General features: G+C 37.0%; 1 protein-coding gene across 9 annotated transcripts in view; it reads right to left on the reverse strand.

Moving 5' to 3' along the window:
* NF1 (neurofibromin 1) overlaps positions 1-17929 on the reverse strand; it is a 253611-nt gene that overhangs the window by 110547 nt on the left and 125135 nt on the right. For 7 of the 9 annotated variants that reach the window (XM_045985838.1, XM_045985837.1, XM_045985842.1 and 4 more), the window contains 7 exons: positions 17484-17600; positions 16710-16891; positions 16380-16591; positions 15400-15561; positions 15162-15265; positions 10565-10700; positions 646-708 (listed from right to left, as the gene is read on the reverse strand). In XM_045985838.1, coding sequence (XP_045841794.1) covers positions 646-708; positions 10565-10700; positions 15162-15265; positions 15400-15561; positions 16380-16591; positions 16710-16891; positions 17484-17600 — 976 coding nt within the window. The remainder of the gene's footprint in view (positions 1-645; positions 709-10564; positions 10701-15161; positions 15266-15399; positions 15562-16379; positions 16592-16709; positions 16892-17483; positions 17601-17929) is intronic. The other 2 variants (XM_045985840.1, XM_045985839.1) reach the window with 1 other exon arrangement.

Here is a 17929-nt window from a genome sequence, read left to right on the forward strand (position 1 = left end):
CACTGAGTTTTCCTTTATTTCAAAAGTACTATATTCTCAATCCCAAATGTTTAATAATGACTTTCTCTAAGGTAAAGGTTTACCATTAGGATTTTTATAATCTAAGCACAAATACCTAGATTCTGCCTGAGATTGTTTAGATAAAAATATAAGGAGTAAAAAATGAAACCTTTAGGTAAGATTTAGAAAGTGACACGCTCCCTCCATAAACTTTTTTTCGCCCTCCATATAATTCTAACAATGAAGAAAAAACTTTCACCTCTAGGAAAAGAAACCACTCACATTACCTGCAACAAGAAGCAAGAATGAAGAGAATCAGCATTTCCTAAGGCCTTGAAATTAAGTTTCTTTTGCATTCATTTATAATTTTAAACATAACAATAATAAAATTAGACCAGGGATATCCAATGCAACAAATGTCCCCAAAATGCCTTTGGGATAAATCAAACCAAAGGAACACAGAGAATGTTTTGATGTAACTTAATTCCAGGGTTAATTGAAATGAAAGCTATTTTGTGCCAGAATTAGTAGAATGATTTTACAGTGAAGGTCAAATAGGCTGAAGTGAAGATGTTCTCAACAAACAGCAAAAGATTTTTGTTTTGCTTTGAAAGAAACAGCTAATAAAAAGTTCTCCAAACTTACTGATTTTTTGTTTTCCTTTTTTTCTTTTACTGTAGCTTTATTCAGTAGGGAGTGGCAAGTTGCCTACAGAACAGAGATGAGCACAAACAAGTCACAGCACCAACTACATACAGCAACAAAAACAATGTTGGCTTGTACATAAAATTACATGATCAAATGTAACACAAATGGAATCAACAAAAAAATTAGAAATCGATTTGAGGGATGAATTTTATTTCTGAATTTTAATTTTTATTACATTTTTAAGCCAAAGCACTAAATAAACAGCAAGAAATGTTGAGACAATCATATCTACTATTTCTGGCTATAAATCACAGAAAAGTTCTCCCCAAGTAAATTTGAGGATATTTAAGATCTACATTTAATTCCTAGCTTTTGATAAATTTCATATAAGATGTTCATTACAAGTAGATCACACACTCAAAACACTTCTATGTGTCTACATAATTTTTTCTCCATAAATACTTCTCTGTGTATCCTTCAATTGACTTAAAGTTCTTTTTTCAGTACCTGGCATTTAATTTAGACCTACTGATTTAAAAAATAAACATTAAGTGGCTAAATATAATGGTTAAATTCACTTTAGGGATTATGAATTAAAAATCTCTAAGAAAGAGTCTCTTAAACTTTCACATATTTTTTTCTGTTTGCAGGCTACTTCCTGAAAAAGTTCTAATCAGAGGAGGTTAAAAGTTCTGCAACATTTGGAAGAAGAATGTTACCAGCTCAACTAGAAATAAGCATTAATTAATATTAAAGTGAAGAAACTGCAGAGAAAATAGAGTAAAACTATAAGCCCACTTAAAATTCTTCACATATTTGACTACCAGAATGTATCAAAAAACAGAACGCCAAAAAGGAAAACAAAGCGAAACAAAACAAAAAACCACCACAGCTGAGTTCCTTCTAAGCCAAATAGTTCTTTCATATCATATCATATCATACCATATCTACACACACACACAGTATTTTTAAATCAGGCTCCACACCCAGCGTGGAGCTTAAACATGGGGCTTCAATTCACCATCCTGAGATCAAGACCCAAGCTGAGACCAAGAATCGGATGCGTAACCGAGTGAGCCACCCCTAGGCCAGAGTTCTTTTAACTTTTAAATTAAGACTCCTGGTTAGAGTAGACTAAGCACAATTTTTAGTATCTTTAAAGCCAAGTTAAATCCACCATTCATGGAATTTTATTCTAGGAATTCAGTGCATTCAACACCATAACCTTAAAGTTACTTCGATATTTATTTGTTTGTCCGTCCATCCATCCATCCATCCATCCATCCACCCACCCATGCACCCATCCAAGGAGTTATTGTGCATCCAACATGCTAGATACCATCCTAGGCATCAGAAACAGCAGGAAAACAAGACGACACAGTCCTTTCCTTAAGGGTCTTTGGTTCAAACTTTAGACTATATGCAAAAGTACTGGTAACAAAACAGATCACTAAAATGCAGTTTCATGCAACTTTTTTCAATTATGGTATATAATTATCACCTATAGACTTAAAAAATTAGTATAAACTACTTTGGTTTGGAGAAGCAGATTTACTGAGAAAAGATGGCATTTACTTCGAATCATAATATTTAGCTCTTTCTCAGAATTCTCTCACCATAACTAAGAGGATATCCATTCTGGGAACTGTTTTCTCATCATAGGTATCTCCTGCTTTCAAAAGTTTGCTTTCACAAAAGACCTAACTTAGTACCTATTTCTGCTAACTGAAAGGAACCCAAAGAGGCTTTTGCTTTTACAGGGAAAGTAGCAAAAAGCGACTATTGCAATCAGTGCTCATTTTGCAGCAAGCCATTAGAGAGGCAGCACACACCCCAAGCGGCAAGTGGCTGCCAAGTTCCTTCCCCAGGAGCTATACTCAGCATCTCAGCACCAAGTTGCCACAGCTTTGAACTTGTCTCTGAGTATCGTGCTTTATCTCAATTTATTTTATCTGTTAGCAAGATGTGTCCTAGGGTATCAGGGAAGCCTAGGAGTTTGTAAGGGTGTTACACTTGGCATAAAGCTGAATGCAATTAAGCATTTCAATTGTGGCACATTAAAGACACTGTGTGTACATTGAACTTGCCTGCATCCACCTTTCATACCGCTGACTCAGAGAGAAAGAATCTTGAAAGTTGCTGAGGTTACTAACTGGTTCTGCCAGTAGGAAAGTGGTCTCTTTTAGTTAGCATCCGCAAATGGATGCAATGGAAAGTCTACTGCTTGAGTGGATTGATGGGTGAGCAAAGCATGGTGTTCCATTAAGTTATCTTACACTTCAGGAGAGATTAATTTTTTTTAGTAAGCTGAAACAGAAAGTATTGGACAATGATGATCAAAGTGCTGCAGAAGTATAATTTAAAGGTACACATGGGTGGTTTGATCAGTTTTGAGGTAAGGGTAGCTTCATAGCTCTGAGGTTACTGGAGAGAGTGCTTCAGCTGATACTAAAGCTACTAAAAAAGTCCCAGAACTAGCAAAAACAATCATATAAGCAAGTGTTTAACTTCAATTTATGATTGGAAAAATTGCTGAGCAAGACATTTATTTCAATAGAAAAAAAGCACACTAAGGGACACAAGGCACCAAAGGACAGGTTTGATTCCCACTATTAACACCACTCGTGATGCTATCCTTAGGCCTCTACTAGCGTACCACCAGAAGAACCAAGGGCACTCAAAGGCATTGATAAGACTACTTCTTGTGTTTCATTCACATCCAAGCAGATGGAATATCCAAGTGATTTTTTTCAAAGCACATGAGTACATTAGTCCTTTTGTTGAAAATACCGTAGAGAAAATAACCTTGGTCATAGGTGTCTTTTGATTGTTGAAAACTGTGCTGCTCATCCACCTGGCATTACTGAGTATGGCAATAACATTCCTGTGTGTTCTTCCTGCCAAATACGATGTTCTTGATACAACCATGGGTCCTAGGCCTACTCGCCACAATTAAGGCTTCCTATAAGCAAAACGTGATATATCTCACAGTAAGTGCATTTGACAGAGAAGCCAATTCCAAAGCATGTACACCAGGGATCTGGAAAGACTACAATATAAAACTGGCAAGCACCAACTTTGGAGGTGCTCTTGATAAGTGAACAAGTTCTGGATGTGAAATGGTGCTGAGAGGATGGTCTCCTGAAGCAGGAAACAATTTTAAATGCTTCAAACAAACAACAATAAATACAGCAATACTGACTTCAGCTAAGGAGGCTTGGTTTGTGGAAACCGATGAAGACCCCAGGCACCCCATGATCAAGAACTGACAGATGAAGAGCTGATGCCATTGCAAGAGCAAAGAACACCAATCCACACTCAACACCACAGTGAACGGCCTAGAAGTTTATCCAGGAACCAAATGTGAAGCATGTGAGATTTTTGTGACGATGGACAGTGCTGCCATGACTGCAGGAAAGTATGGCTTTAATTTTGAAAGGGCACATAGGATTAGGGGCAGGTTTACAGAATGTCTTGAATGCCTACAAATAACTGTAGCATAGAAAAATCTGAGAGGCTAAGCAGTTGAGCATACTGTCATATTTCAAGCTTTCCACACCAGCCACAGCAGCCACAGCAGACGATGAACCTCAGCCTTTGACATCGAGGCAGGCAGACATAGAAGAAGGTACAAACGTTAGTGACCTGCTTGCACTGATGGATTTAGACAATGATGAGATGTTAATAGATGACACTCTTCCTCTCCCTCCTATACTCTATACTCCTCTACTTCTCACCACCCCAACCTCCAACACCCCAGCCTAAAACACCATCACCACCTGTCAGCCCTCTCGTGTGCTTAGTCATCCCAATTCTGGTAAAGTGAAACTACACAGTACATAAATTATTTATACCCTATACAGACTGTGTATTTACCATATTATTCCTGTTTTTACTATATGTTAATATTATTTTAGGTAATTTGTGTTATTTGGCATGATTTGGTTGGTCGTTTTGGAGGTCTGGGAATACTAAAAAATGTCCCATATAAATTAATGGTAAATGCTTCTTCCCTTTATGCCACTTTGGCTTATAAAAGATTTCACAGGAATGCTACTTTGGGATAGCAGGGAAAACCTGTCTTCAAAAACTACAAGGAGGAAAAATAGAAATAAGTACATGAGAAAATGTCCCAATTATAAATTTAACACATGTTCACAGTTGGCTATCCCTACATAATCTTAAGCCAGTCCACTAAGGGGATACACAAAGTAAGAGACCTGGTTAAAGCATGATTCAAAAAGGCTTAAGAGTCAAAAATATAAGCTCAAGAAAAGGGAACTAACACTCAGAGAAGTTTATTACCTAGCAATATCCTCACTTAGCTTTCAAAATTTTCCAAGTAAGTCCCAAAGCAGGAGCCATATTTACTCGAGGAAATAATCAATTACAATCCCTCCCAGCAGAACACAAAAGTACAAAGGTACCATTATGTTATTGTCAAAGTCAAAAAAGGCAAAAGAAAGCCAGAAGAAGAAAGATGAATAAAAAAGCAAACTAGGGAAAAACTACTTTTGGTAGGAGACTCAATGAAAGAATAACTTGAGATAAAAGCTTTTCTTTCTTTTAATTAGTAAGTGTAAAATTCCCTGTTATGATTCACTTATTAAAAAACAAAACCTTATTTAGAAATATAGCACTTTCGTTTTATAGTACCCACAACAATAAACTTCTCCAACACTTCAAAACAACACACTAACACAATATTTAAATAGTATTCTTAAAGAGAATAATTTTATGTGAAATATTAATATGATAATTCAGGTCTGTTATAATACAGTATATTTTATTATGGAGTGCTTTAAAAAGCACAACACAGAGTTTAATAAGCCACAAATGATCACCTTACTCCATTTTCTGGTTTATTTTCACTACCTCCCTCCCTTCCTATAAAACCTGGCACAAATCTTGTTTACTTGGGTGGAATGGATGGGAAATTTTTATTCCTTCATTAAATATTTTCCTAAGAACTTAAAAAGTGCCAACCCTTGTTCCTTTTACCTTTTCAGAATCATGGTCTCAAATTGGACTCCAAGTTTGCTGATACAAAAAAAAATTTTTTTTTTCCTTTAGGATGACAACCACACGAAGAATTTCTACTAAAATCTACTAAGTCATGTAACCTGGCAGTCAGTAGCTATTCCCTTTTAAGTCAAGTCAAAGCCACTGCCACTTCCAAAATCCACTTGACCACCTTCCTCCAATTTCCTCTGACTCCAACCTTCACCTCTGAACTCTTTTTCCATGAGTTTTGTTTTTTTCTTTTTAAGATTCCACATATAATTGAAATCATACAGTATGTCTCTGACTTTTTTCACTTTACATAATACCCTCAAGGGCCATGTACATGATCACAAATGGTAAGAAATTTTGTATGGCTGATTAATATTCCATTGTGCATACACCCACAATTCTTTTGATTCATTCATCTGTTGATGGACACTTGGGTTGTTTCCATGTCTTGGCTATTCTAAGTGATGCGGCTATGAACATGGGGATGCAAATATCTTTTCAAGTTACTATTTTCATTTCAGTATGTCCCCAGAACTGGAACTGCTGAATAATATGATAGTTCTATTTTTAATTTTTTGAGTATTTTTCCATATTGTTTTCCCTATTAGCTATACCAACTTATAACCGCAACAAAGTGCACAAGGTTTCCCATTTTTCTCTATGCATGTCAGTATTTGTTATCTCTAGTTTTTGGATGATGGCCATTCTAACTCAGGTATGAGGTGCTACTTCACTGTGGTTTCTAAGCTGCATTTCCCTAATGGCTAGTGATGCTGACCATCTTTCCACGTATCTCTTGGCCTTTCATCTAACTTCTTCGGAAAAAGGTCTATTGGCAAGTGTCCACTTTTTAAATTGAGATGGGTTTTTGTGGGGGGTTTTTTTGGTATTGAACACTTCCCCACTCCAAAGGTTGTCTTTTCACTGTGTTAATGGTGTGCTTGCTATGCAGAAGCTTTCTAGTTTAATGTAGCCCCACTGGTTTATTTTTGAGTTTGTTGTGCTGTAGGTATCTCTTCCAAAATATCATTACCAAGACCCATGACAAGAAGCTTTATTCCTATGTTTTCTTCTGGTAGTTTCATGGTTTCGGTTCCAAGTCTTACATTTAAATCTTTAACTGATTTTGAGTTAATCTGTGTGAGGATGTAAGATGGCTCCAGTTTCATTCTTTACGTATGAATATTCAGTGATCCCAGCCCCATTTATTGAAAAGACTGTCTTTTTTCCATTGAGTATTTTTGGCTCGCTTGTCAAATATTAGTTGACTATATATGCTTGGCTTTATTTCTGGGCTCTTGATTCTGTTTCACTGGCCAATCTGTCTGTTTTTATGCCAATACATACTGTTCTGATGACTACAGCTTTAAATCAGAAGTGTGGTGCCTCTTTCATTCTTCTCGCTCAGGACTGCTTTGGCTATCTGGGGTCTTTTGTGGTGCCATACAAATTTTAGGAGTATTTTTTTTCTACTTCTGTCAAAAATCCCATTGAAGAATTGATAGCGATTGCACTGAATCTACAGATGGCTTTTGGTGAAAATCTTCAATTTTTTTCATCAATGTCATAGTTCCCAGCACAGAGATCTTTCACCTCCTTACATTTATTCCTATGGTTTTGATGCTACTGTAAATGGGACTGATTTTTTTAATAAATTTCATTTTTAGCGTATAGAAATAGTACTGGTTTTTGTATGTTAATTATATATACTGTAACTTTACTAAGTTCACTGATGAGCTCAGTGTTTTGGTTGTCGTTGGAGTTTCCTATGTACAAAATTATGTCATCTGCAAGTAGAGACAATTTTACTTTTTCCTTTCCAATTCTGATACTTTTTATTTTTCTTACCTGATTGCTCTAGGTAGCACTTTCAGTATTATGCTGAATAGGAGCAATAAGAGTAGATACCCTTGTTTTGTTCCTGAACTTGAGGGAATGGTTTCAACCTTTCACCACTGAGTACATTAGTTGTGTGGCTGTCATTTATGGCCTTTGTTATGTTGACATATATTCCTTCTATGCCTAACTTATTAAGAGTTTTTAATCATGAATGGATGTTAAATTCTGTCAAACACTTTTTCTGCTTTTATTGAGATGACTGGATGATTCTTTTCTTTCATTGTATTAATGTGATGTATCACATTAATTGAATTGCATATATTCAACCACCTTTGCACCCAAGGATAAATCCCACTTGACCACTGTATCATCATTTTAATATGCTGCTGAATTCTGTTCGTTAGTAATTTATTGAGAATTTTTGCAACTATACTCATCAATGATATCAAATGGACTGTAGTTTTCTTTTCTAGCAGTGTCCTTTTCTGGTTTTGGTATCAGGGTAATGCTGGCTTCATAAAATAAATTTAAAGTATTCCCTCCTCTTCATCTTTCTGTATAAGTTTGAAAAGGATTGGTGTTCATTCTTCTGTAAATGTTTGGTAAAATCACCAGCGAAACCAGCTGGTCCTGGGCTTTTTTTGTTGGGAGAATTTTATAGTAATTGGTCTATTCAGAGTTTCTACTTCTTCCTCAATCTTGGTGAGTTGTATCTTTCTAAGAATTTTTCCATTTCTTCTAGGCTGTCCAGTTTGTTGACATATAGTTGTTCCACAGTAGCCTCTTATAATCATATCAATTTCTTTGGTATCAGTTGTGGTATCTCCTTTTTCATTTCTGATTTTATTAAGTTCAGTCCTTCCTCTTTTCCTTGATTAGTCTAGCTGAAGGTTTGTCAATTTTATCTTTTCAAAGAACCAACTCTTAGTTTGGTTATTCTTTTCTACTGTTGTTCTGTAGTTATTTCTATTTATTTCTGCTCATCTATATTATTTCCTTTCTTCTGCTAACTTTGAACTCAGTTTGTTCTTTCTCTAATTTCTTAAGGCAGAGAGTGAAGTTGCTTATTTAAGTTGCTTATTTCCTGATTCTTAACAGTGTTTATTGGGATGAACTTCCCTCTTTGACTGCTTTTTACTGCATCCCACATATTCTGGTATATTGTGTTTCCATTTTCACTTATCTCAAGAAACTTTTTTATTCCTCCTTTAACTTCTTCCTTGATCCATTAATTGTTCAGTGTAGTAGTTAATTTCCATACATTCACCTATTTTCCAGTTTTTGTCATGTAACTGAGTTCTAGCTTCATGATACTGTGGTCAGAGAAGATACTTGGTATGATTTCAATCTTGAATCTGCTAAGACTTGTTGTGTGGCCTAACATATGGTCTATCCTAGAAAGTGTTCCATGTATGCTTGAAAAGAATGCATATTCCACTGTTGTTAGAATGTTTGATATATGTCTGTTAGGTCCATTTGGCCCATAAATGTTGTTCAAATCTGCCGTTTCCTTATTCTCTGTCTGGATGATCTATCCCATTGTTGAGAGTGGGATATTAAATCCCCAGCCAACTGGGGGTTTAATTGTATTAAATGTATTACTATTCATTTCTCCTTTCAGGTCTGTTAGTTTTTGCTTTATATTTAGGTGCTCCAATGTTGGGCACATAAATACTTATAAACTATTATATCTTCTGGATGTATTAACCCCTTTTTATCATTACAAAATGACCTTCTTTGTCTCTTTTTACTGTTTTTAGTTTAAAATCTATTTGGTCTGAAATGAGTATAGCCCCCCCGCCTTTTTTGTTTTGTTTTGTTTTTGGGTTACCATTTGCTTGAAATGACTTTTTCCATCCCTTCACTTTCAGTCTATGTGTGTCTTTAGGGCAAACAGGAATCTCTTGTAGGCAGCATATTATTGGATCTTGTTTTTTTATTCATTCAGCCACTCTATGTCATTCCATTGGGAAAATGTAATCCACTTATGCTTAAAGTAATTATTGAGGGGAAAGGACTTACTATTGCCATTTTGTTAACTGTTTTCTGGTTGTGAGGTTGTTTTTGTTTTGTTTTTAATAGATACAGCAGAAACATCTTTATAAATAGCAATGGGGGAATAATTCACACAGAGCGGCCTGAAACAGCTTTTTAAAATGGTGATTTCACTGATCTTGCTAATGTCTCTAAGCAACTGAAGCCCTGTGCTAAAAAACAAATGGTTGGGGATGACTCTGCAAAGAAAAAGACACAAAGGCAAGGGATTTGGTAAATGCATAAATTCTTTCCCCTGTACCCACCCGCCCCAAACTCCAGACCACTAATGTTTCTTCCAGAATCACAATTTAAACAGGTTAATATACATCTGCACTAATCTCCCCTGGAATGATTAAACAGTCCCTGAAACTACATATGCAATTCAGAAACGCAGAGAGAGCCATAAAAAGAACACAGACCTAATATCCTCAATATGTAGGGGATGACTGTGGACATCTGAACTCAGAAGCATTACTTACAGTGCTAGTGCTATAGAGTGTAATAATTTAATCTGAATGATGATGCAATATATTTTATAAGTATAAAATAAACAGATTAGTTTGTTCTAGGAAAACCTGACAAGAACACATTATATCTTTAAGAAGACATCAAAATTATAGATCAAACATCTCAACCATATAAAACAAGAAGTAGACCTGACTCACATGTGAAAAACCCTGTGAGTAATTTAGACAAAGGATAACCAAAAAATTCCATAATATAGCTCATTTCAACCATGTCTATTAAAACCAACAGATTCTGTGCATTTTTAAACTTGCTCCCAATGCAAGGAAAATTATTTTTAGTACCCCCTTAAAATACTCCAAACTGTCTCCTAAGCAATATTCAAGTTTTTTCAAAGCCAATTCTGACAATTCTTAACATATTAGTCATCCACATTGACTCAGTATTTTCAACCACCCACCTTTAGCCTCTAAATCCCTCTTTAGTAAAGCATTCTTTTTACTTCGACTTTCGATTAATAACGGTACTCTCCAGCCTTAAGCACTTACGCACTGCAGCATACCTGGTATAGACAGTGGCACACACTTCGAAGCTGAGGGGGGAATTCTGAGGAGGAACTGATGATGGCATGGAAGAACTTTTCAGTCATCTGAAGAAGGTTCCGTTGATTTTCCTCAAGGCTCTCTGACTGTTCTAACCTACAAAAAAAAAAAAGAGAGAGAGAAGGTAAAATCCATTTACAATAAACAAATAAAAGTACTCTTTAAAAGAGACTTTCAGCCAAATGCAATGCTGAACTTTGCTGGGATCTTGATTTGAGTAAAAAAAACAAACTGTAAAAGGGCAATACTGAGAATGAGAACTGTGTATAAGAATTCTTACTCCCTTATATTCTCACAAATTCAGTATATACTCAGTTTAGTGCCATCTTCTCCACTCTGGGTATGTCTGCCTGCAAAAAAACGTATTCCGGTTTGCTCTCCACTTCTTTGGTAAGAAGCTTCTCTGGGAGGCAAGTCTGTAGTTATCAGGCTGTGCAAGAGATGGGGTAGGTGAGTCTAATTCAAGGTGATGTATTAGCAAGTCTATTTGTCCACAGGATCAAAAGCCACATACTCTAAAAACTGTTACCAGAAATAAAGGAGAGGGGCACCTGGGGGGCTTAGATGGTTAAGCGTCTGCCCTCAGCTCAGGTCATGATCCCAGAATCCCGTTATCGAGCCCCGAGGCGGACTCCCTGCTCAGTGGACAGCCTGTTTTCCTCCTCTTTCTCTCTCTCCTCTTCCTACCCTCCCACACCTCCCCCATCCCCGGCTCATGTTTTCTCTCGCCATCTCAAAAAAATAAATAAAATCTTAAGAAAGAAAGAGAGGAGGAAGAAAGAAAGATGACAGCTGATTCCTGAGAGCTTCCCTCGCAGTCCTCCTTCCACACTTAGTTTTGAACTAGTGCAGGGAAGAGGAATATTATTTATTAGGCATCTCCAACCCCAACGAACCATCTGTCAACCCACTTAAAAAATATACAACATGTGCATATTTTATTGGACCTAATGTACAAAGAACACATGAAAGAATGACAGGTAATAACGAATTACAGTTAAAGAACTCTGTACTTTATCTTGTAGTCAACAGGGAACAATAGATGTTCTAAGAAAGGGAGCAATAAAAAAATTCAGGTTTCATAAAAATTCCTATAACAAATGACCTGAAAAATGAAAAAAACAATGTTTGGGCAATAATGGGTGAGTTACAGCAAAAGTCAAAAACCAGAAAGAATAAAATACCCATGAAAATACTTAACCAAAGTGGTGAAAGACCTCTATAAGGTCTTTCTTAAAATTTTAAGACACTGAAGAAAGAAACTGAGAACACAAACTAAAGAAAGACACACCATGTTCATGGATTAAAATGTGTAAAATTAAAAAGCAATCTACAGATTCAAGGCAATTCCTGTCAAAATATCGAGTGTTTTTTTACCAAACTGGAATAAATCTAAAATTTGTATAGAACCACAAAGGACTTCAGTATATGTGCTGCCGAAGCGAGCACTAGAACCACAAAGGACTTCAAAGAGACAAAGCAATCTCAAGAGAGAAAAGGCTAAAGGTATCATCACAATCTCAGATGCTACAGAACTACAGAATCAAAACAGTATGGTACTGGCATGATAACAGTCCCATAGATCAATGGAACAGAAAAAAGAGCCCAGAAATAAACCTATGCCTGTACTGTCAATTAATCTGTGACAAAGTAGGCAAGAATACACAATGAAGAAAAGACTGTCTTCTGAATAAATGTTATTGAGAAACTGGAGAGCTACATGCAAGAGAATGAAACTAGAGCACTTTCTTATAGCATATGTAAAAACAAACTCCAAATAGCTTAAACACCTAAATATGAGACTTAAAACCATAAAAGTCCTAAAAGAAAACATAGGCAGTGATCTCTTGAACACTAGCCTTAACAACGTATTTATGGATATGTCTCCACAGGGAAGGGAAACAAAAGCAAAAATAAATTATCGGGACAACACCAGAATAAAAAGCTTTTGCACAGCAAGGAAACCATCAATAAAATGAAATAGCAATACTGAAATAACAATAATGAATGGGAGATGATATCTGCAAATGATATAACTGGTTAAAGGATTAATATCCAAAATATGTAAGAACTCACACAACTCAGTACCAAAATACCCAAATAATCTGATTAAAAAATGGAGAGGGGCAGGGGGGTTGGGGGAGGAGGGGAGGAGTGCCTGGGTGGCTCAGTTGGTTAAGAGTCTGCCATTAGCTCAGGTCATGACCTTAGGGTCCTGGGATTGAGCCCTGCATCAGGCTCCCTGCTGAGCGGGAAGCCTGCTTCTCCCTCTCCCACTCCCCCTGCTTATGTTCCCTCTCATGCTATCTGTCAAATAACTAAATAAAATCTTTAAAAAATTACAAGTAGAAATACCATACGACACAGTAATTCCATTACTTTGTATTTACCCAAAGAAAACAAAAACACTAATTGAAAAGATGCACACACCCCTATGTTCACTGCAGCACTGTTTATAACAGCCAACTCAACAGAAGTCACTGAAGTGCCCATCGATAGATGAACAGATAAAGATGTGTTACACACACATACACACGCACACACACACACGTGCAGGAGTATTACTCAGCCATTAAAAAAGAATGAAACCTTGCCATTTGCAACAACATGGATGGACCTAGAAGTTATGATGCTAAATGAGATAAGTCAGAGAAAGGCAAATACTGTGGGACTTCACTTATATGTGGAATCCAAAAAACAAAACACGGGCACCAGGGTGGTGCAGTCAGTTAAGTGACTGACCCTTGGTTTGGGCTCAGGTTGTGATCTCAGGGTCATGAGATTGAGCTCCGTGTCAGGCTGGTGCTCAGCCCACAGAGTCTGCGTCAGATTCTCTCTCCCTCACCATTCCCCCTGCTGGTCGTGCACTTGCTCTCTCTCTCAAATAAATAAATCTTAAAAAACAAAATAAATGAACAAACAAAAAAACACACTTTTAAATACAGAGAACAAATTGGTGGTTGCCAGAGGAGAGGGGGATGATGGGATGCATGATATAGGTGAAGGGGATTAAGTGGTACAAACTTCCAATTATAAAATAAGTAAGTCACAGAGATGAAATTGAAAAGTAAGCACAGGGGATATAGTTGATGTTATAACAACGTTGCAAGGTGACAGATGGTGACTGCACTTATCACAGAGGCCACTGATAATATACACAACTGTCAAACCAAAATACTGTATACCTGAAACTAATATAACACAGTGTATCAATTATACCTCAGTAATTTTTAAAACCTGATTTTAAAAACAAAGTCAATAAGATCAATTCAGTACTGACTAAAAAGATGATTCAGCCAAACTATGAAATATTACATAGCAGGTAAAAAGAATGAGATTATCTTTCTATACTGACAAAGAAAGATCTACAATATAGAGCTAAGTTAAAATTAAGTTGCAAAACCAGGTATTTGTTCAAAGGCTATAAACGTTGTGGTTTGAAGGGGCATAAGTACCCCAATATTTACAGCAGCGAAGTCCTCAACTACCAAAATAGGGGAAGAGCCCAGATGTCAATGACAGATGAATGGATACAGAAGATGTGGTGTATACAAACACACACACACACACACACACACACACACACACACACACACACACAGAGGAGTATTACATGGCCATCAAAAAGAATGAAATCTTGCCATCTGCAGCGATATGGCTAGAACTGCAGTACTATGCTAACCAAAATAAGTCAGTCAGAGAAAGACAAATACCATATGATTTCATTCATGCAGAATTTAAGAAACAAAACAGATGAACATAGGGGAAGGGAAGGAAAAGTAAAATAAGATGAAAATAGAGAGGGGAGGCAAACCGTAAGAGATTCTTAACTAGAGGAAATAAACTGAGGGCTGCTGGAGGGGAGGTGGGGGAGAGATGGAGAAACTGGCTGATGGTATAAAGGAGGCTACTTGATGTAATGAGCACTGAGTGTTGTATGCAACTGATGAATCATTAAATTCTACCTCTGAATCTAATAATATACTGTATGTTAATTAAATTGAATTTAAATAATAAAAGTTGCAAAACCACGTATACAAGGTTTCCATTTATATCACTCACATTGTAGGTATAGTCTCTACAATTAGATTTAAGTATACATATATGCAAATGCACTGAAAAAGGGCAAAGAACAGACTAAACTAGTAACAGAGCTATATCTCCAGAGGTGTTTGTCAAAGATACCTGTAAATTTTTTAAGAAAAATGTATTTTGTGTGTAATTTTTATAATTAAAGGCTAATTTTAAGAATCAAGGGGAGAGGGCGCCTGGGTGGCTCAGTGGTTTAAGCCGCTGCCTTCAGCTCAGGTCATGATCTCAGGGTCCTGGGATCGAGTCCCGCATCGGGCTCTCTGCTCGGCAGGGAGCCTGCTTCCCTCTCACTCTCTCTGCCTGCCTCTCTGCCTACTTGTGATCTCTCTCTGTCAAATAAATAAATAAAATCTTTAAAAAAAAAAGAAAAAAAAAAAAAGAATCAAGGGGAGAAACCGTGAAGGCCTGTTCTCATGTACGGTACTAGAAAAGTGGAGTTAAGTTATAGATGGGAGGATGACACACCTGGTAGGATCCACTTCAAAGCTAACATGCTGCCAATCAGAGGATGTGATCACAATTCGTAATAACGGATCCAGGAGTTTTTGTAGGTAGGTAGCACCATATACCTAAAGAAATATAAAAGTAGGAATTTATTATGCCTTCTCCAAATGTCTTGCATTAAAGACATTCTGTTCTGTATGTTCTGCGCATAATCAATTTTCCATACCTTGGCACAAAAAAAAGATAAATGGATACAAACCTTGAAACAGAAGGTCATTATTTTACTGGCTAAGCTGTTTCCTCGGAAAAGAGTCTGCATGGAATCTGCCAATTCTACTTCCTTAGAAAACATGTTCCAGAGCAGTTGGTAGAGTAAATGCCGAGAATCAAATAGAGTCACTAGAACTCGAGCTAGTTCATCCTGAGAACAAAACAAAATTGCGTTAGTGTGAATAATTTCATTTTTTCTTCAGCAGGAGACTGAAAGGTAAATCCAAAGCTGTCAACCAGCTACTAAATCCAGTTCAATGGTTACTAATCTATTTTTCTAGTATTTATCTGTGCACGTTTGTCTATGATAGATGACTATTTTTTCATGCCTACAGCAGCTGTTAATTCTTTTTTTAAAATCAATTTATTTCCTTAAGCAATCTCTACACCCAGTGTGGGTCTCAAACACAACCCTGAGATCAAGAGTTGCACACTCTTCTGAATGGGCCACCAGGTGCCTCAGCAGCTGTTAATCCTGAAGATTAACTGGTTAAAAGTAAAAAAGGCCTAGGCTTCACCAGAAGAAGAAAAAAAATCCAGGATTCAATTCGAATTATGACAAAATCAAAGAGAGTAGAAACAGAACACAATGGCAAAGAGTTTAGTTTGATATGCCCAGATCATTTTCTTAGGAAATCAACAAGCAGGAGTTAAGACTTTGATGACCAGAGGACCTCTATTCTCTGCTCATCTGGTCAGGGAAATTCAGTACACAGTGGGCTCAGCAGAGAAACAACAAAAATGGAAAGACTACAAGATTTGCAGGAAGGATCCTCATAGTTCAGGTAAGATTACTACTGAGGCTCCCAGCTACTTTCCCAACAGCTGAAAACCACTCGAATAATATCTGAAGTTTCTTTCAGCTCTAAAGTTTTAGCAATTCATGCAGTAAGCATTCCTGGAATGAATAAATTCAGAAGCATCTGCTATTTGGCAGGTCCCGGTTCTGCACTTTCTCAACGAACTTACCCATTGAGAACATGGAACCACGTTGGCCAGCGCCATGGCTATCGGGAGCTCTCCCTGGTCTCCCATCATCGTGACCAACTCCACCAGCCTCTCAAACCGGTCAGCCAGCACCGTTTCCGCAAGGGTGTCAAATTCTGTGCCTTGCTGGAGGATTTTTGTCAGAACTTCCATAAATGTAGCTCTTGTCTGAAGATCTTTGTGGTAACCTAAACCTGATATGGACAAATAGATGCGAATTTACTAACATGGCCTGCTGAAGTAATTTTGCTTGTTTTACATGCCAGTTCTCTAGGTTTTCAGTTTCTACACGAAGCCTTCATTTTATCTCACCTATGGAATGCATGAGGCCACTGTCCACATTAGCGTTGAGTAAGTTTGACATCGCAAGGACTGTACAGTGCCTCAGTGATGCCAGCCTCCGAGACATGCCACGTTTCCTGCCACCTGTTTGAGCATTTTCATCTTCAACTTCACTGCAGTCATTCAAAAGGTTCATGAACAATGTGAAATACCTGAGAAATAAAAAGACTGACTCTTACACAGTGAAGGCCACTTCAAACAGAAAACTAATCAGATATTCTGGAATCATGATATGTGTATCCTGTGAGTGGTCTTGGGTATCTGCTTCTCTCTAGTCCTGGGGTAATCATCCAGTGTGACTCATTATGAAGTGTGCTGTGCTTAATATGATTTTATCCTGACAAAGCCAGTACATATTTCATAACATAGGCACAAAACAGATGCAATCTTTCCTGGTCAATGCATCGCTTTTAGTGTTTACCATATAAAACAAGTGGTCCAAATAGTTTAGAGAACGTTATTTTAAATGACTTAATGAGGTGATCTGGGTTTTACTGCCAATAATTCACTGCTTGGATTATTTCTTTAAAAACACAAAACATATTTGTTTTGTTAACCCAGTCCTATCATAGGGAATATTACTTCACGCGTGCCTGTATTTTATAGGCAGCTGCCGATGACCATAATACTAAAATAATGAGGTCCATTTTCTAAATATAAACACCTGCCACTTTGGTTAGGTTTTGTTTTGTTGTGTGTGGGCTTTGTTTTTTTGCTTTGCCTTTTTTGGGGACTGAAATTTACTTAAGAAATAACTGCGATTTGGCTTCCATCAATTCCACACCATCTCCTTCCTCCGGCTGCAGCGGAAGACCAGCCAGGAGTGAAACTACTGCTTCCATGCTCGCCTGGTCCAAGTCTCTGAAGAAAGAAAATTTAGGGACCACATAAATCTTGCAGATTCTTCCACTTCACCTTTCTGTCAAATAAACACCTTCCTAAGAGAACTTCAGGAATTCAGGAACAATCTATTTCATTTAACTATTTATTAGGATAACCTAAATAATTTGAGATAGCATGCACACTCAGAATGCAAAAACCATTCAAGGGAGGGAGAAGGTGATAATAACTTTCATAAAACCAAGCCCCATGAAAGAAATATATGTGAATGATTATATAGTTTGGTGTTTAATTATTTTCTGATACGTGGCAGTAAGTATTTACCAAGAGAGCAAATGCAGGGAATTACT

Source organism: Meles meles, chromosome 18 (genome assembly GCF_922984935.1).
Source record: "Meles meles chromosome 18, mMelMel3.1 paternal haplotype, whole genome shotgun sequence".
NCBI lineage: Eukaryota > Metazoa > Chordata > Mammalia > Carnivora > Mustelidae > Meles > Meles meles.